The sequence below is a fragment of the Podarcis muralis genome, chromosome 7 (genome assembly GCF_964188315.1).
Source record: "Podarcis muralis chromosome 7, rPodMur119.hap1.1, whole genome shotgun sequence".
Lineage (NCBI taxonomy): Eukaryota > Metazoa > Chordata > Lepidosauria > Squamata > Lacertidae > Podarcis > Podarcis muralis.
In genome coordinates, this window is record NC_135661.1 from 8,046,035 (window position 1) to 8,066,378 (window position 20,344).

The following is a 20,344-nucleotide window of genomic DNA, read 5'->3' on the forward strand; positions in this document are numbered from 1 at the left end:
TTTGGAGTTTGTTTTATTTATTTAAACGTTTTGTAGAAAAGTAGGGAGGGGGAATCATACAAAAAGTAGGCGTACAGCTATGGGGGAAGTAAAAACAGCTGCACCCTGACCTTTGGTTGCGCTTCATGGTGGTGGGGAAATGGAAATGGGGGTCTTAATAGCCCCTTGGCCCTCCTAGTGGTTTTTAATATCCCACCGGCCCCTGCAGAGCCCGTGAAGCACCGTTTTTTTTAATTAAAAAAAAGTAATGAAAATTAAACACACTAGACTATGAATGTGCACAAGGTGGGACTCTGCCCTTGCCCCCCCCCCTTTGCCGCCTCAAATAGCACCAAGGACTTCCTGTGAGGCCAAGCAGAAGGAGCAAAACGCCAGCCAGGAGAGGCGGTCTTGCGGCTGAGACACTCTCCCTCCTCCTCTGGGGGTGGGCTCCTGCGGCGGCGTCCGTGGTGCAGAAAGGCCTCCCCTCTTGTCCAGCTCCAGCTCAGCAGCCGCCACAGCTTCTGACGCAGGAGGTGGCCACGCTCTGGCAGAGGCCGCTGGTCGCCATGACGCCACACTTGGAGAACTTGTCCCGGCAAAGGTCAGCTGCAGGGGGAAGCGGGGAGCAAACAGAGGTCTCCTCAAGCCCCTCAGAGACCTCATAAGCAGGCGGAGATCCATCGTATCGGGGCTAGACGCCCTCTTTGGAAAGCTACTGCCCACCCATGGCCCTCGCAGCCCATGTCTGCCCCCAGGACTGCTTCATCTGCTGGGCTTTCCGAGGCAGCGCATGGGGGGGCGAAAGGTGGCGCATTCAGGCCTGCTTACCTCTGAGCAGCTCTTCATGGGCACAGATGGTGCGGATGCAGATCTCCTTATTGATCACGTAAACGCGGCGGAGGCTAGGGAGAAATTGTGCGAGGGGGTGAAGAGAACGTCGCAGGCCTGCAGTTGGGCCTCGCCCCTCCGTGGCCGTTTCTGCACTAGAACCTTTTCCGCCGTTTCGCTCTGCCCAAAATATTAGTGAGCAATGCCACCCTTTCCCACCCTCCAGGGTTCAAGATCCTCCTGTGACGTTGGCTTGCGCACGAAGCCCGTTAAAAGAGGACAGCTCTGGCTGTTAAGTGGTGAAGTTGATTTATGGCGTTCAGAAATTAAAAAGCACCGGCCTGCTAGGCATTGGTACAGTGGTACCTCAGGTTACATACGCTTCAGGAGACATACGCTTCAGGTTACAGACTCCGCTAACCCAGAAATAGTGCTTCAGGTTAAGAACTTTGCTTCAGGATAAGAACAGAAATCGGGCTCTGGCAGCGCGGAAGCAACGGGAGGCCCCATTAGCTAAAGTGGTGCTTCAGGTTAAGAACCGTTTCAGGTTTAGAATGGACCTCCAGAACGAATTAAGTACTTAACCCGAGGTACCACTGTGCAGAGTTTCTCAGTGCTCTGCCTTGGCAGGCATTTGGAGTGGGGATCAGTATCTCGTAGCACAGAGCAGAGCATACCAGATGCCCTAGAAATCACCCTCTAATCTAATATACGCTTTATAATTTTTGACCTGGTGTGTGTATGTGTGCTATGAAAGAATCACAATGTGGGGAAAACTGTGAAGCCAGCCAATGACTGCGTAGCTCCATCCTTATTTCAGACATCGTGATATATATTGGCATATCGCGATGCTTAGCTGGTAATATAGGTAAAGGACCCCTGGACGGTTAAGTCCAGTCAAAGGGAACTGGGGTTGCAGTGCTCATCTTGCTTTTAGGCCGAGGTAGCCGGCGTTTGTCCACAGACAAGCTTTCCGGGTCAGTGGCCAGCGGGACTAAACTGCTTCTGGCACAACGGGACACCATGACAGAAGCCAGAGCACACGGAAATGCCATTTACCTTCCCACCGCAGTGGTACCTATTTATCTACTTGCAAAGGCGTGCTTTTGAACTGCTAGGTTGGCAAGAGCTGGGACCGAACAACGGGAGCTCACTCTGTCGCGGGGATTCGAACCACCAACCTTCTGACTGGCAAGCCCAAGAGGCTCAGTGGTTTAGACCACAGCACCACCCATGTCCCTAGCTGGTGATATATAGCGATGTTGGAAACCAGATATCACCCAGCTCTGCTCAAATCTCTGCAGAGAAGGCAACCAACTGTGGCCCATCCAGATGTTTGGGGGGGGCCTCCATCTACTGCGAGCGTTGAAAGAGCAAAAGAGGTGCTTTCCACGCCTGGCGGAGGCGCAAGTGAACACCCTCTTTAGATCTGTCCCCATCCTCTGTGGGTCTTTGGGTGAAGGACTCTCCCTAAGCCAGATAGTGACCTCCTCCAGTGGCTGCTCACCTGTAAAAGCAGATTTCGTTCAGGCATTGTTTGCAAGGCTTATGGACCGAGTAGAGTCTGGTGCAGGGATACTGCTCCTCCTGGCAGTCTGGGAATGGAGAAGAAGGGGGTGGAGAGAGTTACTACAAGTGCAGTGCCCCCCTGAGCTTTGGGGTGGGGCGATTTCTTCTGTAGACCCTCAGGGGCAGAGGTTGTTTTGGATGACACCAGCCCTCAGGCAGCGGTTCTCAACCTGTGGGTCCCCACATGTTGTTGGACTACAACTCCCATCATCCCTGAGCTCTGGCCTTGCTAGCTAGGGGTGAGGGGAGTTGTAGTTCAACAACATCTGGCGACCCACAAGTTGAGAAAGGCTGTGCCAGAGTGTACAGGCCGAAGCATCAAGTCATGGCACTGGGGTCAACGCTGAGCTCAGAGCTGCAATAGGCTGCCTTCATTCGCCAACGCTTAAGAGGCAAGCGACTTGAGCAATGATCACAAGCGTTTCTATCTACAATCATTCCTATACCAACTTTCATTCAAAGGAATTTCCAGGCTGGTTTATAAGAACAAAAGCACGAAACTCAGCCAGCTGCTGCCACCGTTTGGTACGAGGCTTATCTTACTCCCTGTCTTGGCAGCAGCTACAGCACAGGCAGGGAAAATAGGGACATTCTGCTATCAAATTGGAAGCTGGGATGGCTTTTGTAATTCCAGGACTGTCCCTGGAAAATCGGGAGGGTTTGATCATAACCCCCTCCCCGTTAAGAAAGCACAGTATCGTGGTTACAAATAAGAATGGGAACATGAATGTCTCAGCTGGGAAGCTGATTTAAATTCCACCAAGCTGTTAGAATTCCTGCTCTGTGATTGCAGTCATGGGATTGTTGTCTATCACATGACGGTATATGTTTTGACTCCACAGAGTGGGAAGTGACGGAGACAGGATGTTTGTGTTACTGTGTTCCGTGAAGTGGGACTATTGTCCTTTGTTCATTTGCTGTCTGATGCTAGAGAGAGAGGGAGCCATGTTGCAGTGCTCCGTGTGTGTTTATATGTAAATAAAGTAGATTAGCCAAAATGCTGAGGTCTCTCACACGAACTGCGCAGACTCTGCGGATCCCTAAGTGTGCCAATGTCTGTTGGCATCGGTCGCTGTGATGTTCAGGCTGAAGAAAACTTTTGAAGCCCCCGAACGAACGACCAGGAGGGAGAGAACTTGCCAGTTGGGCATATGTCTCTGCCAGGGTCCTACTCGAGTGTAGGACGAGCTCCTGACACAAGCAACCCCAAATTTTACAGCATGCTTACTTACCGAGGGGGCCTGGTTCAGTGGGCTCTGTCTCGGGAACATCTAGAACAGGGTAGGTAGGGGGAAAGAGGATTAGAAGAAGATTAGGGTTACAGATCCAATTTCAGGGCTCTTGATAGTCTTAATTGCAAGCGTGGGTGCAAGCAGGGATGGGCCTTTCCCTTATTTACATGAGAATATGAAAGCCACAGCACAGCCAGCCAGGGCTATCTGAATAGTTAAAATCTCTATAACTGAAGCAGGTCAGTTTGGACCTTCCAGAAGAGGAGGAGCCTAACATTTTTTGCACAGCTCCCAGCAACAGGGGCTAAGTGTCGTCGTCCCCCCTCACCAGGTGGATTAACCGTTAGGCAAAATAAGCCCATGCTTAGGGCATCAAGGGAAAGTGAGGGGGGACCACAGAAATTTTCCATGGCCAGATTTTTAACATCAATGGTCACCCGTTGCTCAGCTGAGCGTTCGTTTTCTCAGCTGACGTACAGTGGTGCCCTGCAAGACGAATGCCTCGCAAGACGAAAAACTCGCTAGATGAAAGGGTTTTCCGTTTTTTGAGTCATTCCGCAAGACAAATTTCCCTATGGGCTTGCTTCGCAAGACGAAACGTCTTGCGAGTTCTTGCGAGTTTGTTTCCTTTTTCTTAAAGCCGCTAGGGCGTTAATATCCGCTAAGCCGTTAATAGCCGCTAAGCTGCTAATAGCCGCTAAGCCGCTAATAGCTGTGCTTCGCAAGACGAAAAAACCGCAAGACGAAGAGACTCGCGGAACGGATTAATTTCGTCTTGCGAGGCACCACTGTATATTTAACTTCAGAATAACTATGCAACAAGGCAGGCTGGATGCCTGTTCTCTACTAATTGTAGAAGCAGATGTGTTACGTAAGATTGGTTTTGAGGATCTGATCAAAGACTTTGCTAAAAGTCGGATTAAAAAATTTCAAATATAAACAAAGTGGGAGCATGCAAAAATAAACATTTTCCATCTTACTGCATGTTCCGTTTCATTTTGAAAACTAAAAAATTGATTTTACAGTTCATATTTTGAATTGGATATATATGGGGGCACCAAGATCTTTTAAGCCAGTGTGGTGTAGTGGTTAAGAGCGGTAGACTCCTAATCTGGGGAACCGGGTTCGCGTCTCCGCTCCTCCACATGCAGCTGCTGGGTGACCTTGGGCCAGTCACACTTCTTTGAAGTCTCTCAGCCCCACTCACCTCACAAAGTGTTTGTTGTGGGGGAGGAAGGGAAAGGAGATTGTTAGCCGCTTTGAGACTCCTTAAAGGGAGTGAAAGGCGGGATATCAAATCCAAACTCTTCTTCTTCTTCTTCTTCTTCTTCTTCTTAAGTGCTTAGAGCCTCTGAAGGTCTTAATCTGGCCCTGATTCCCCGCATTGTTCCCCTTGCTTCTCCTTCTGGCGGTTGTGGTGCAATGCCCCTCCCTACCAAAAGAAGGTGGGCTTACCTTGGGTTGGCGCAGGGATGACTTCCTGCTGGTTCTGCTGTTGGGACTGGTACTGATATTGCTCCTCCGGGGTCTGCGGAGCAATGTCTGCTGTGGAAAGGGGGGAGGGAGAGGGGGGAGGTTCAGCTTCAGCCAGCCTGGCTCTCCCATTTCCACCCCAAAGTCTAAGGCTCAGGACGTGCTTTTGAGGGGGATCGTGGTGGAAATAAGTTCTTCCCTTCCCCCAAACTCCCACAGAGCAGAGGGAAAAGTTGACTCACCATTACCAGCATAGTCATAATAATCTTGGCTGTCTAAAAAAAAGAAGGAAGGAAAATGTTAGGTTGTGGGTGAACATATCAGACAGCACAGCGATTCTTCAAACAGCTCTTGTTTATTCACAGGCCAGAACAGAACTGAAGGGTTCAGCCAGCCTGCTTATATAGAGCTCAACTACAAAGAAACAGTAACAACTTTCTGTAACGATCCAATCACTGAACGTCACTTTCAATCCCTTATTTGCATATGCGGACCTGAATGAAAACTATCTACAGTATCCCCCTGCTGGCCCAGGGTGAGAACTTCAGTACATAACACCAAAGATGCAGTTTAATTCCACTGAGGTTGTGTTTGGAAGGATGAGGAGCGGGGGGCAGAGGCGATAGCATTTCCCCACATCGTGGCTGGGAGATCCTGGGGTTTGCAACCTTTGGCTGCTCCCCAGATGGAGAGAGTTCTAAAATATGCACAGCATAGTGTCACATTCTAGTGTCCTTGATTTGAATGGCATGAGACAGGGAGTAGGGAGTTTCCTCCAGGCTGCAACGCACTCACCTATTTCGTAAGGCACGTAAGGTGTGTCATGGTAGGCCGGGTCCTCGATGTCATATTGCCCTTGAGCCAGGAGTGCTGCTGGTTAGAAAGAGGCAGGGGCTCAGCTGGGTCTCCCCATCACCACCAGACCGTGGGTGCAGTCTAGGGGCTGCAGTTGCATACTGCGAGAATCCAGAAGGAAGCGTCTGCCTGCCCCGAGCACTCTGCAGCAAGAGCCAGTGCAGCCCACCTTCTGCATGCGAAGATTCTCCACCCCCGAGCCACATTCATTCCCCGAAATGCTTCTCTCGCTGGACAGCTGGATGGACACACACACACACAAATTACACCTGCCCCCCAAAAGCTCTTGATGATCATTTTTTAATACAAGGTGTGACCAGAAAGTTCAGAGAATTGTCACAGAAATCAAACCATCGAAGAGGACCCTCGGTTTGGCAGACCGCTGACGAGCTGAACGGCAGCAAATGTCAACAGAGTCCATGAGTTATTGATGCGGGATCGGCATTTGTCCATCCGGATGGCGGAATAATTGCATATTCCGTGTGAAATCGTTACTGAGGTTACTGAGTTGTCCCACCCTGCATATTCTCCCGATCTGGCCCCACCGGATTTCTTTCTTTTTCCAAAACTGAAATCTGCACTGAAAGCGTAAAGATTTCCCAACATTTCACACGTCCGAGCTGCTCTGACGAGGGAACTGAAAGCATTATGAAAAGAGGGCTTCTCCAGAAGTTTCCAACAGTTCTAAGAACGTTGTCAACGGTGCATTATATCAGAGGGGGGCTACTTTCAAGGCCTGTAAGACATGTATTCTGAAGGAAATCAGCCCTGAGTGCTCCCTGGAAGGACAGATCCTCAAGCTGAGGCTCCAAGACTTTGGCCACCTCATGAGAAGAGAAGACTCCCTGGAAGAGACCCTGATGTTGGGAAAGATGGAGGGCACAAGGAGAAGGGGATGACAGAGGACGAGATGGCTGGACAGTGTTCTCGAAGCTACCAGCATGAGTTTGACCAAACTGCGGGAGGCAGTGGAAGACAGGAGTGCCTGGCCTGCTCTGGTCCAGGGGGTCACGAAGAGTCGGACACAACTAAACAACAACAACAAAAGGCATGTATGTTTGAATATTTCTCACTGTCTGATTTCTGTGACCATTCACCGAACTTTCCGGTCACACCTTGTATTTTCCAGGGCACCAAGTTAAGAGAGGTTCTAGAGGCAGAGCCCTGGATCAGACTGCTTCCATTACTTTGCTCCAGTGTTTTGAAATGCACTGTTCCACTCACCTGGCAGGCACAGGAGGAAGAGATTCAGTGTCCTCCTCATTCTCAGTCTGGGGCAGTCCTGCTGGGCTGGGGAAGAAACACCCGTAGGGTCAGGAAGGGGGAAAGGCTGAGCAGCACAGCTTGGGCTAAAGTGCAGCCGTTCATTTGACATTTGTGTTGGCTGTTCACATCTATCCTTCTGGAAAGTGTGCCCATGTTTATGTTTTAATGCCATTTTGTACTGCAATATGTTTCATACGGGACGTGGGTGGCGCTGTGGGTTAAACCACAGAGCCTAGGACTTGCCGATCAGAAGGTCGGCGGTTCAAATCCCCGCGACGGGGTGAGCTCCTGTTGCTCGGTCCCTGCTCCTGCCAACCTAGCAGTTCAAAAGCACATCAAAGTGCAAGTAGATAAACAGGTACCGCTCCGCCGGGAAGGTAAACGGCGTTTCCATGCACTGCTCTGGTTCGCCAGAAGTGGCTTAGTCATGCTGGCCACATGACCCGGAAGCTGTACGCTGGTTCCCTCGGCCAATAAAGCAAGATGAGCGCCGCAACCCCAGAGTCGGCCACGACTGGACCTAATGGCCAGGGGTCCATTAGGTTTCATACGGCCGCCCTTTTGCATTTATTTTATTGGCATGCCAAGTAATCACATGGCAACTGTGCAGAAAAACACACCTTAGAAGAGATCTGGGCTGTCTCCTGTCTGAAAGAAAGATGGAGATTCCTTTCCACTCGCAAGAGACCCCCTGTATCTTGCCAGGCATGGCCTCTGCAGGCCTAGCAGCGTCTGCATACACCTCCTCCACCTCCTGCCTTCAGCTTCTGTTGGGATTGGAAAGCAGAAGGCCTGCCCCTCCCTCAAAACAAGCTCTCCAAAAGTTCTGCAGACTTTGCAAAGCCCCTGTTGATCTTGTGCCCTGCTGCAGAACCAATAAATCTGTCCCCAAATGGCAATAGAGACCCGGGAAACCTTTGGGAGGGATTTAGGCACAAAGAAAGTCAAATGTGTAGGCTCAGCGGAGCCCAGTTGTTATTGTTGGTTTCCATTGGGGACGCTGCAATTTCCATCAGAAGCGCATAGCCAGATGTGGTTTGCGGTACCCTGGCGGGGAGAGGAAAGCTGGAAAGAGGGCACCTGCCAAATGTTCTGTTGACTGAACATTGTACATTTAACAAGCAACACAAAACCAAGCGCTCTCGCCAAAAGCTGGGGCAGGCAAGCGGTTTTCCGCCTGAGGGCTGCATTCCTTAGTGCGCATTGTGGGGAGTCAGGGGGAAGACACATGTTAACTGTGGAAGAAGCCAAAGCTGGGAGGGGTCACCCCTCCTCCTCCTCTGATGGTTAAATAGCTCATTCCAGATGTCTAAGCTGACTGCTTGCACAGAGCTTTCGGAACGAAGCCAAGAGCTGCACAGAACCCGCCGGATGGCTGCCCCTGGTTGCCCCCTCCCCATTTTTAACTGCTGAGAACCCTCCACAACGTCTTCCTCAAAGAATGATTGCTCACTGTTGTCACCCTGAGGGCCATGGCGAATTCATTCAGATAAACTACATTTGCGCTGAAAGATGACTCAGGTCTTGCATACCCTCCAACATTCCTCAGATGAAAATACAGTGGTACCTTGGGTTACATACGCTTCAGGTTACATACGCTTCAGGTTACAGACTCCACTAACCCAGAAATATTACCTCGGGTTAAGAACTTTGCTTCAGAACAGAAATCGCGCAGCGGCAGTGTGGCGGCCCCATTAGCTAAAGTGGTGCTTCAGGTTAAGAACAGTTTCAGGTTAAGAACGGACCTCCGGAACGAATTAAGTTCCTAACCCGAGGTACCACTGTAGGGACATTTCTCACTCCCCAAAACTGACCTTCCTCGACCCTCCCCCCAATGTTTTCCCTCCCCTGCAGAGTGTTTCCTATCAGAAGATGGGCAAGTCCCGATTTCGTTTTATTCCTTGGTAGATTTACAAAACGAAAGACATACATGTAATAAATAAATGTTTAGAAAGGGGCAAGATTAGACGCAGACACACACACACAACATTTAAAAAATAAATAAATATCAGGACTCCTTAAACTCTGCTTCGCTATGTGATAGGAATTTTATGGTCTTAGATATATGGCAATGTTCATAACCGCACATACATAGATCAACACAGGAAGGCCAACCTGGAACCATTTTGATTCCTAAACTGACCAAATGTTTTCTCTACAAGTTCAAACTGGAAAAGTCTCCCCATTGTCTCTTTCCTCACAAATCCTGTCTTAAGGACACATTTAAGATATGAATAAGGTGTGAGCCTGTGACCTGGCCCAGGAAATAAGTATTTTACCACTACAAAAGAATGGCCAGGCTCCCCAGGAAATCCAATCAAGTAACTTGCCAGACAGGAGATAAACTGTGACAGGAGAAAAACAACATTTAAATTTCTGTGATGTAGGTGGGATGTATCTGAGGGGTGGTCTTAGGTTACACCCCTTCTGTGATGTATGCATAATGTTTCTGGGGGTGGTCTTGATCGAGAGGATGGGAATTTCAAAACTCTTTATAAGCCCTTGCACAGCATTTTTGTGGGTCCTCTTTCTCTCCTGCGTGTGAGGGGAGCACCCTGTTGCAACAGATCAATAAAGATCAAGCGTACTAGCTGCTTTGCTTCTCAATATTCTCTGGTTGGCCTCTGTTATTTTCTCCTACCAATAGGGAACCTATGTAAGGACTCTATATGGGCTCTTGGATACCCCATAAGGGAAAAGGGCATATTTTTTTATTTACAACAGCTACGCTCCTTTTTTCTTCCTGCCCCTCAGAACTGGCTGCAGCCTCATCTCCTTACCAACTATCCAGCAGCCACTATGAGCTGCCCAAGGACGGAGGCTGGCAATGGGATGCTCTCCCACAGCCACAAACTGTCGTTAAGGACAAGCACCAGAGCTCAGCACCGGCAGGGGAAATGGGGACATCCTGGGATGAAATCAGAAACCGGGAGGGCTTTCACAATTCCGGGACTGTCCCTGGAAAACCAGGACACTTGGAGGGTATGGTTTTGCATGCAGCCCCTGCAAGAGATGCCTAAGAAAATGTACCCCATAGGCGGTTGAAATATATACCGTATTTTTTGCTCCATAAGACACACCTGACCATAAGACACACCTAGTTTTTAGAGGAGGAAAACGAGGAGAGAAAAACTCTGAACGAAACAGTGGACGTATGATTTTTGTGGTTCATGCTGTGGCCACAGACATGTGATCTGATGGTGAATTTGGGGTGACCCAATGCAAAAATCCTGAGGATCCATGTGGATCTGTGCTTTGTAACCACGTTTTTGCGCCATTGCGGCACCACGCAACAGTGGGTGCATGATTTTTTGTGTGCAGGTTGTAGCCAGGGACATACTATGTGATCTGATGGTGAATTTGGGGTGACCCAATGCAAAAATCCTGACGATCCATGTGGATCCGAGCTTTGTAACCACGTTTTTGCACGCAACAGCCTCCTTTATCTCTAGTGTCCCTTATCTCTCTCCCCGATCGGCAAATGATCAGCGGCTTTGTTTCAACACCCACTTCCCTCTTTCAAAAAAGAAAGCATGATCTGCTTTTTGCCCCTGGGCAATTTGGCTCCAGGGACCACGCATTCGCTCCATAAGACGCACAGACATTTCCCCTTACTTTTTAGGAAGAAAAAAGTGCATCTTATGGAGCGAAAAATACGGTAGTTCTGTCTCGAAGACCCTCAGCATCTGAATACCTGTCCGTCACGAGACCGAAAGAACAGGATCTCAATTAACATGGCTGCTCACGAGTGGTACCTCGGGTTAAGAACTTAATTCGTTCTGGAGGTCCGTTCTTAACCTGAAACTTCTTAACCTGAAGCACCACTTTAAAAACAAAAACCATGGCTGCTCACCATCCTTGTTGTGTCAGTGTTGTTCCCACCATAATTTTGGAGGCTGCGGGTACAATGAGCAGGGAGCCTAAATATGGACTCCCTGTAACCCTTTTTATGTCTGTAGAAGGCGGCGCAGGGCTTCAAGCCTGGAGGTCACAAAAGACCAAAAAGACCAATTAAGAGGGGAGATGCTGTCAGGAAATGTTCGGTTGAAAGAAACCCAACCTGACCACTTTCCAGCAATGCGGGGCCCTTTTTATTTTTAATTGCTTCGATTTCTCCATGCCTCGTTGCCCAACACTGCAGGAGCGAGAAGGGGAAGAGGAAAGGGAACGGGCGCAAAGCTCCTTGCCAGATACTGAAATAGATGCCCAGGTGCTCTGAACAAAGAGGCCTGGCCTGGAACCCGACTCGTAGTTGAGGAAAGTTTCCTGGAATGCTTTCCTCCGCCTCTGCAGAAGTCATTTAAGAGTCTGGTGGGGGCGTGGATGCTGCAGCAAGCTGCCAGCAGGACCTCTTCCACGCTGGGATTCTGAATCCATCTCCAACAGCAGCAAAAAAACCCGCCCCCTCTCTCGCCATGCCTGTTTGCACAGTTCAGGAGAGAGGGAGAGAGTTGCTTTGTCCTTTGGCTGGGCACCCCCAGTGCAGCCAGCTTAAAACATGATTGCTCCCCTTGTCATAGGAATTAAAGGTAAAGGGACCCCTGACCATTAGGTCCAGACGTGGCCGACTCTGGGGTTGCGGCGCTCATCTCGCTTTATTGGCCAAGGGAGCCAGCGTACAGCTTCTGGGTCATGTGGCCAGCATCACTAAGCCGCTTCTGGCGAGCCAGAGTAGTTTCCGTTTACCTTCCCGCCGGAGCAGTACCTATTTATCTACTTGCACTTTGATGTGCTTTCAAACTGCTAGGTTGGCAGGGGAAGAAGAAGAAGAGTTTGGACTTGATATCCCACCTTTCACTCCCCTTAAGGAGTCTCAAAGCAGCTAACAATCTCCTTTTCCCTCCCTCCCCCACAACAAACACTCTGTGAGGTGAGTGGGGTTGAGAGACTTCAGAGAAGTGTGACTAGCCCAAGGTCACCCAGCAAGCTGCATGTGGAGGAGCAGGGAATCAAACCCAGTTCACCAGATTACAAGTCCACCGCTCTTAACCACTACACCACGCTGGAGCAGGGACCGAGCAACGGGAGCTCACCCCGTCACGGGGGTTCAAACCACCGACCTTCTGATCGGCAAGTCCTAGGCTCTGTGGTTTAACCCACAGCGCCACCCGCGTCCATGTCATAGGAATTAGGCAAACTGTAAACAAGTGCAGGAACGTAACAAGAGGTAAATGCACCCACAAAAGTTTAGGATCAGCGTTTCCTTCTTGGTGAGCTACCTTCTCAGGTTGATGAGCCCCATCTGCCCCTCGCTTCTTTCTACAGCAGAGGCTGAAGCCACTTTCTTGACCATTGGACCCACTCTTGGTTACATCTGCTCAATCTCCCAGAGCCTGTCTTTGCAGGTTTGAGATCCACCGGCTACCCTCACCTAGTTTAGCTGGGCAGTTGATGTTGTTCCCAGCATGTGGCTGCTGTCAGTTTCTGGAAGCCACATGTGAGAGCTCAGGGTAGGGGCCAAAGGTGGCCAAACTACCAGATGATGGACTTTTTGGAGCTGGCCGACCTGACCGGAAGAATCCGCGAACAGAAAGAGGAGGAGTACCAAGAAGAATGGAAGAAATTCAAGGATTATTTAGTTAAATAATCTAAGATAATATACAGTGGTACCTCGGGTTAAGTACTTAATTCTTTCCGGAGGTCCGTTCTTAACTTGAAACTGTTCTTAACCTGAGGTACCACTTTAGCTAATGGGGCCTCCTGCTGCCGCCGCACAATTTCTGTTCTCGTCCTGAAGCAAAGTTCTTAACCTGAGGTACTATTTCTGGGTTAGCGGAGTCTGTAACCTGAAGCGTATGTAACCCAAGGTACCACTGTAAGTAGAATTACTTGCGAGTACCAAATTGGCTTAGGAGTTAAATATGTTAAATTGCATAACACTATGGACAGAAGTAAATATGAAAAGAAAGAAAGATGTTAATTGACTAAGTTAATTTTATTTGAAAATAGTATTGGAAAACTGCTACAATGAGCTATATAGAAACAGCTGGGGGGGTTGAGGAAGTCATCTAACAATGGTAACAAAAGTGGGATTATAAAAGTTAGGATAAATGTTGGTTTGTTTTTTCTATTGTAATGTTTTTCTTTTATGTTTGTTATAAATTTGGAAAACCAATAAAAAATTTTGGGGGAAAAGGTGGAAAACTACCCCAGGAGGAGCACAACGGTGTCCCCCAAACCTAACACCCCCCACATCCCAAGAAGATAATTAAGCACATAGTGACTGTAGGGCCTCTTCCTCAGCAATTGGTTTAAATAGATGTATTAAATTTGGCTGGTAGGTCGGGCTGGCTCCAATTACATGGTGTGGGGGAAAGCCCTTTGCGCATGGGCAGAGATGTGTTGCAAGTTCACCAGGGGCATTGGAGCAAGATGTGGTAGTTGAGCCCCCCCTCCCCCACATCAAAGAACCTCCCCCTACCGTCCCCCTCTAGCCAGGAAAGGCTATTCCCTTCCCGGACCCTGCTCCCCACTCTCCCTCCCTCCTGGAAGGCCCCCACTGCACTGATGCTTTTGGCAGAAGATGCTGAAATGGGGGGGGGGAGGCCCTCCTCAATGCCCAAGATGTGGGAGGGTAACACTTTTAAGGAAACCAGATGTTTTTTTTTGCAAGGCACATCTGGGAACAATCAGTCAGCTCCTGCAAAGGAAAGAATGCCTCAGGAACTTCCTGAAACCCCACCTTCTAGGAAAAGCCCCCTCCTCCAAAGGCCAGGAGAGGGAGCAGAGAACAAAAGGGAACCCCCCCCCCACCACCAACACAGATATTGCAAGGATTTTGGACCTCCAAAATCGACCCACAATGTCTTGCCCCCCCCCCCAAAGCCCTTACTTACAAGAGCTTTCATAGTGACTTTCCAAGAAAGACAATCCCCCTCCTCTCTGCCCCCAGCCAAAATTCCAGACATCAGGAAATGGAAAGGGGGGGGGCGCTCAACATCTGCCCGGCCAACTCATTCACTGAGCTGTTGCATTTACAATGAATAGAGCACACATATTGTCCTTAATCTCACTACCTCTTCTTCATCCTTCCAAAGTTTCCCCTTCCATTGGAAATTCCCTTAAAACAATACCAACATGCAATTTGGTATTGAGACAAAAGTGAACCAGGGACCCCTTCAAAGCCGCCTTTGCTCTGGATTAAAAGCTGGAGTTAAAACAAGAAAAGTAAACCTGCCTTTCCGAAAAACACAAATGATTCCCACCCCACCCCCTTACTCCTCCACTGCCATTTGCTTTAGTTTTGGGGGGTCGTGATCTTGACTGAAGGCAAACTGGTCCCTGTACATTTTGCCCACCACTCTTGCCTACTGGTGAGCTCTAAAGAGCAACATCCAAAAAGGGCACAAAACCTCTGTGCATGCACAGAGACACACAGGAGTGACTTACTGGTCTGAAGGTCTCTTTTCCTCTCAGTCCCCCTGCTATCCTCCCAGAGACTGGATCTCTTTTGCCCACTTTCAAGAGAGGGGGAAAGAAATCTGTCTTGCAATGCAGCCTCTCCCCTGGGTCCTAATGCTACCTTGCTTTAAAGGCAGCGGGTTTCCACACATTTCAACCCCATCCCACTTAATTAAAACCAGAGAGAAGGAGCAGGGAAGAACAACAACAGGTGAGGTCTCTGCAGACTGGAGGCATGCAACTGCCCCAATCTTCAGTAGGGGAGGGAAGAGGACCAGGAAACTACAAAACAGACAGGTTGACTTCGATACCAGCAAAGGTCTTACAACAGATAACTAAACAATTGGTCTGTGAGGACTTAGAAAAGTATACTGAGGTCGCTAGAGCAAGCATGGGCTTCTAAAGAGCAAGTTATGCCAGACCAACCTCACTTCTGTTTTTGATAAGAGTTGCAAGCTTGGTGGATCAGGGGGAAGCTGTGGATGTAAAACGTCTTGATTTCATCAAGGCTTTCCACAAAGCCTTCTTGAGAAGCTGGTAAAAGGTAGGGCAGGCAATGTCAATGTTGGGTGGATTTGGAGCTGACTGACAGAACCCAAAGAGCACTGATCCTGGGGGGGGAGTGCCAAGTGGGGTGCCGCAGGGTTCTGTCCCAGGCCTGGTGCTGTTCAGCATCTTTACTTGGGCGAAAGAACTGAAGGGATGCTCATCCAGTTTGCAGATGACCCCAAACAGGGTGAGGCAACGAATACCTCAGAAGACAGAATCGGGATTCAATAGGACCTTAACAGATTGGAGAATGGGACCAAAGCTAACTAAAATGAATCTCAATAGGAACAAATACAAGGTTCTATACTTAAGTAAGAATAATCCGAATTGTCAAAAAAAGGCCTCCACTCTTTTATAAAAAGTTCATCATTTTGGTCTCTTAATTTTGTTGTCAACTTTGCCATTTCCACACAGTCCTTTTAAAAGCCATTACAGTGGTACCTCGGGTTAAGAACTTAATTCATTCCGGAGGTCCGTTCTTAACCTGAAACTGTTCTTAACCTGAAGCACCACTTTAGCTAATGGGGCCTCCCGCTGCTGCCGCACGATTTCTGTTCTCATCCTGAAGCAAAGTTCTTAACCCGAGGTATTATTTCTGGGTTAGCGGAGTCTGTAACCTGAAGCGTATGTAACCTGAAGTACCACTGTATTCCTTCACTGGAACCTTCTCTTCTTTCCATCTCTGTGCATACAATATTCTAGCTGCTGTTGTCACATGTATAAATAGTTTGGCCGTCTTCTGTTATCCCTATAAGAAAAGCTTCAGGTCTTTTGGGAATAGCCCACGTGAACAGCTTCTTAATTTCATTATAAATCATTTCCCCAAAGCCTTTAGCCTTTTACATGCCCACCACATCTGAAAGAATGAAATTTCTGTCTGTGTTATTTGATGTTAAATATCACCTGTACAGGGACGCGGGTGGCGCTGTGGGTAAAACCTCAGTGCCTAGGACTTGCCGATCGCATGGCCGGCGGTTCGAATCCCCGCGGCGGGGTGTGCTCCCGTCGTTCGGTCCCAGCGCCTGCCAACCTAGCAGTTCGAAAGCACCCCCGGGTGCAAGTAGATAAATAGGGACCGCTTACCAGCGGGAAGGTAAACGGCGTTCCGTGTGCTGCGCTGGCTCGCCAGATGCAGCTTGTCACGCTGGCCACGTGACCCGGAAGTGTCTGCGGACAGCGCTGGCTCCCAGCCTCTAGAGTGAGATGAGCGCACAACCCTAGAGTCTGTCAAGACTGGCCCGTACGGGCAGGGGTACCTTTACCTTTACCTATCACCTGTACATCTAGGTTGCATCAACAGAAGTATAGTGTCCAGGGGAAGTACTAGTACCACTCTATTCTGCCTTAGTCAGACCACGCTTGCAATACTGTGTCCAATTCTGGGCACCACAATTTAAGAAGGATGTTGACAAGCTGGAACGTGTGTAGAGGAGGGCAACTAGGATGATCAAGAGCCTTATGAGGAGCGCTTGAAGGAGCTGGGTATGTTTAGCTTGGAAAAGAGGAGACTGAGAGGAGATATGATAGCGATCTTCAAATATCGTAAGGGCTGTCACTTGGAGGAGGGAGCATGCTTGTTTTCTCCTGCTCCGGAGGGTAGGACTGGAACCAATGGCTTCAAGTTGCAAGAAAGGAGATTCCAACTAAACATCTGAAAAAACTTTTTGACAGCAAGAGCTGTTCAGCATTGGAACAGACTCCCACGAGAGGTGATGGACTCTCCTTCCTTGGAGGCTTTTAAACAAAGGTTGAATGGCCATCTGTCATGGATACTTTAGCTGAGACTCCTGCATTGCAGGGGGTTGGGCTAGATGACCCCTGGGTACTTTCGAACTCTAAGATTCTATGATTCCATCATTTTCAAATAGTTTTAATTTAAAGCACAACAGGCAGTGAATTTCATCTCCCAAGAAACCATTTGTTGTTTAGTCGTTTAGTCGTGTCCAACTCTTTGTGACCCCCTGGACCAGAGCACGCCAGGCACTCCTGTCTTCCACTGCCTCCCACAGTTTGGTCAAACTCAGGCTGGCAGCTTCGAGAACACTGTCCCACCATCTCGTCCTCTGTCGTCCCCTTCTCCTTGTGCCCTCCATCTTTCCCAACATCAGGGTCTTTTTCAGGGAGTCTTCTCTTCTTATGAGGTGGCCAAAGTATTGGAGCCTCAGTTTCAGGATCTGTCCTTCCAGTGAGCACTCAGGGCTGATTTCCTTCAGAATGGAGAGGTTTGATCTTCTTGCAGTCCATGGGACTCTCAAGAGTCTCCTCCAGCACCATAATTTAAAAGCATCAATTCTTCGGCGATCAGCCTTCTTTATGGTCCAGCTCTCACTTCCATACATCACTACTGGGCAAACCATAGCTTTAACTATACAGGTACCTCGGGTTAAGTACTTAATTCGTTCCAGAGGTCTGTTCTTAACCTGAAACTGTTCTTAACCTGCAGCACCACTTTAGCTAATGGGGCCTTCTGCTGCCGCCGCGCCGTTGGGGCACGATTTCTGTTCTCATCCTGAAGCAAGGTTCTTAACCTGAAGCACTATTTCTGGGTTAGCAGAGTCTGTAACCTGAAGCGTCTGTAACCCGAGGTACCACTGTACAGACCTTTGTTGGCAAGGTGATGTCTCTGCTTTTTACGATGCTGCCTAGGTTTGTCATTGCTTTTCTCCGAAGAAGCAGGCATCTTTTAATTTCGTGGCTGCTGTCACCATCTGCAGTGACCATGGAGCCCAAGAAAGTAAAATCTCTGTGTGGTCATTATTGAGCTGTGATTCCTGTATTGCAGGTAGGGTTGCCACCCACCCTGTAGTATACAGGATTGTCCCTTATTTCAATGTAAAACGATTCAATACAGGGCACACTTTGTCCTGTATTTTCCCTATTTCTGCCCTGCGGCTGTTGCTGCTCCCCCTGCCTCTCACTCCTTTCCTTTCCTTTTTTCGCCTCATTCCATCTTCTCATCTGATCCCAAGGTGGAGCAAACCAGGGCAAGGCTTTGAGGTTGTCCTTTCCAGTCGAATCCCCGCGGCGGGGTGCGCTCCCGTTGCTCGGTCCCAGCGCCTGCCAACCTAGCAGTTCGAAAGCACCCCCGGGTGCAAGTAGATAAATAGGGACCGCTTACTAGCGGGAAGGTAAACGGCGTTTCCATGTGCGGCTCTGGCTCGCCAGAGCAGCGATGTCACGCTGGCCATGTGACCCGGAAGTGTCTGCGGACAGCGCTGGCTCCCGGCCTATAGAGCGAGATGAGCGCACAACCCTAGAGTCTGTCAAGACTGGCCCGTACGGGCAGGGGTACCTTTACCTTTACCTTTTCCAGTCCCCTGTAGCCATCCACCTGGCAGCACCAGGCCCTGTCCCTTCCGAGGCTCCAGCAACAAGTCGTTCTGTGTCAGTGTAGCCCAGAAGCCTCCGTTCTGAACATGATCTGCATGATATTTGAGAGAGGAGGCGGGCGGGGGAGAAGTAACTCCTTCCAACCACCCTTTCTCCCTCTCCTTCAGAAATTTAACACGTGGAAGAAAGCTCATCCCCTCATCAGAATATGCCCCCGCCTACTGCATGCATTGTTGCACAGGACTGCGTATGTGTGGAAAAGGTCGTATATTCCAGCTCCGGATAGCAAAGCACAGATTTACAATATTATGTGCGTGTGACAAATGTCAGAGGGGCCATGCAGTTAGGCTGCAGTAGACTGCAATGGATTGCTCTGAAGTCATTTCAGCACCAGGTGGAAAAAGAAAAGCACGCCAACACCGCTATCTTGTCCTATACAGTGGAACCTCGGGTTACAGACGCTTCAGGTTACAGACGCTTCAGGTTACAGCCTCCGCTAACCCAGAAATAGTACAGTCATAAGGTAAAGGTAAAGGGACCCCTGACCATTTGGTCCAGTCGTGACTTGACTCTGGGGTTGCGGCGCTCATCTCGCTTTATTGGCCGAGGGAGCCGGCGTACAGCATGACTAAGCCGCTTCTGGTGAGCCAGAGCAGCGCACGGAAACGCCGTTTACCTTCCCACCAGAGCGGTACCTATTTATCTACTTGCACTTTGACGTGCTTTCGAACTGCTAGGTTGGCAGGAGCACAGTCATACCTCGGGATAAATACGATTCAGGTTGAGCGCTTTTGGGTTGTGCTCCACGGCAACCCGGAAGTAAAGGAGCGCGTTACTTCTGAGTTTCGTCGCTCGTGCATGCGCAGACGGTCAAAATGACGTCACGCGCATGCACGGAAGCGCCGAAACGTGACCCGCGGAGTCGCGTCTTACGTTCTGTTCGGGATGTGAACGGGGCTCCGGAACGGATCCCGTTCGCATCCTGAGGTACCACTGTACTTGGGTTAAGAACTTTGTTTCAGGATGAGAACAGAAATCGTGCAGCAGCGGCGTAGGGTCAGCAGGAGGCCCCATTAGCTAAAGTGGTACCTCAGGTTAAGAACAGTTTCAGGTTAAGAACGGACCTCCGGAACGAATTAAGTACTTAACCCGAGGTACCACTGCGTTTTGCCAGAACAAAGGTCGCAACCCCAATTGCAGGGGTTTGGACCAGATGACCACTCTGCGATTCTGTTTCCCAACCTTGGGCCTCCAGCTGTTTTTGGACTACAACTCCCATCATGCCTAGCTAGCAAGACCAGTGGTCAGGGATGATGGGAATTGTAGTTCAAAAACAGCTGGAGGCCCAAGGTTGGGAAACACTGGATTAGACAAATTTCTGGGGGAGAGGGCAGCCAACAGCTACAAGCCGCGATGGCTCTGCTCTGCCTCCACAGTCGGGAGGCTGCCCGTTGCTGGAACGACTCAGGAAGGCGGCGGGTCGGGAGAATCGCAGCAGCCTTCTCGGTGCTCAACACGCGTCCACCCATTTACACGTGAACGTAGCACGTGGCGCACCCACCAGGCGACCGTCGGGACCCCCCGATCCTCGGAGCTCCGTGACCCTCCCTGGGACCCCCCGACACACCCACGGCAACCTTTGAGCAGGGGCAGGGAGCGCGCACGCACGAGCCCCTTAACCCGGGAGCAAGGGGAGGTCTCGTTCATGGCCGCAGTCAGGAGTAATTCAGCTCTTGCGCTTTCTTGTGTCTACGTTCTCCTCCTCCTCCCGCCACCCTCAACATGGCGGCCGCACTAGTCCCACTACGGCCGACGTCGAAAGCCCCACTCTCGCGTCAGGCGCTCCAAACGCCGCGGGA

The 20,344-nt window shown here is 49.8% G+C and overlaps 1 protein-coding gene across 4 annotated transcripts; it reads right to left on the reverse strand.

Annotated features, from left to right (window-relative positions):
* Positions 1 to 18,694, reverse strand: MFAP2 (microfibril associated protein 2). Of its 4 annotated transcripts, none has more exons than XM_077931155.1 (9): positions 18,460 to 18,694; positions 7,164 to 7,229; positions 5,880 to 5,954; positions 5,327 to 5,359; positions 5,067 to 5,153; positions 3,612 to 3,650; positions 2,318 to 2,405; positions 811 to 884; positions 1 to 588 (listed from the first exon to the last, which is right to left on the reverse strand). In XM_077931155.1, exons 1-9 carry the CDS (start codon positions 18,677 to 18,679, stop codon positions 485 to 487), a joined length of 786 nt encoding a protein of 261 aa, XP_077787281.1. In that variant the 5' UTR covers positions 18,680 to 18,694; the 3' UTR covers positions 1 to 484. The 4 variants fall into 4 exon arrangements, with proteins under 4 accessions (XP_077787281.1, XP_077787279.1, XP_077787280.1 ...); XM_077931153.1 differs by having other exon boundaries at positions 5,067 to 5,156; XM_077931154.1 differs by having other exon boundaries at positions 5,880 to 5,957.
* Between the last annotated feature and the right edge of the window lie 1,650 nt (positions 18,695 to 20,344).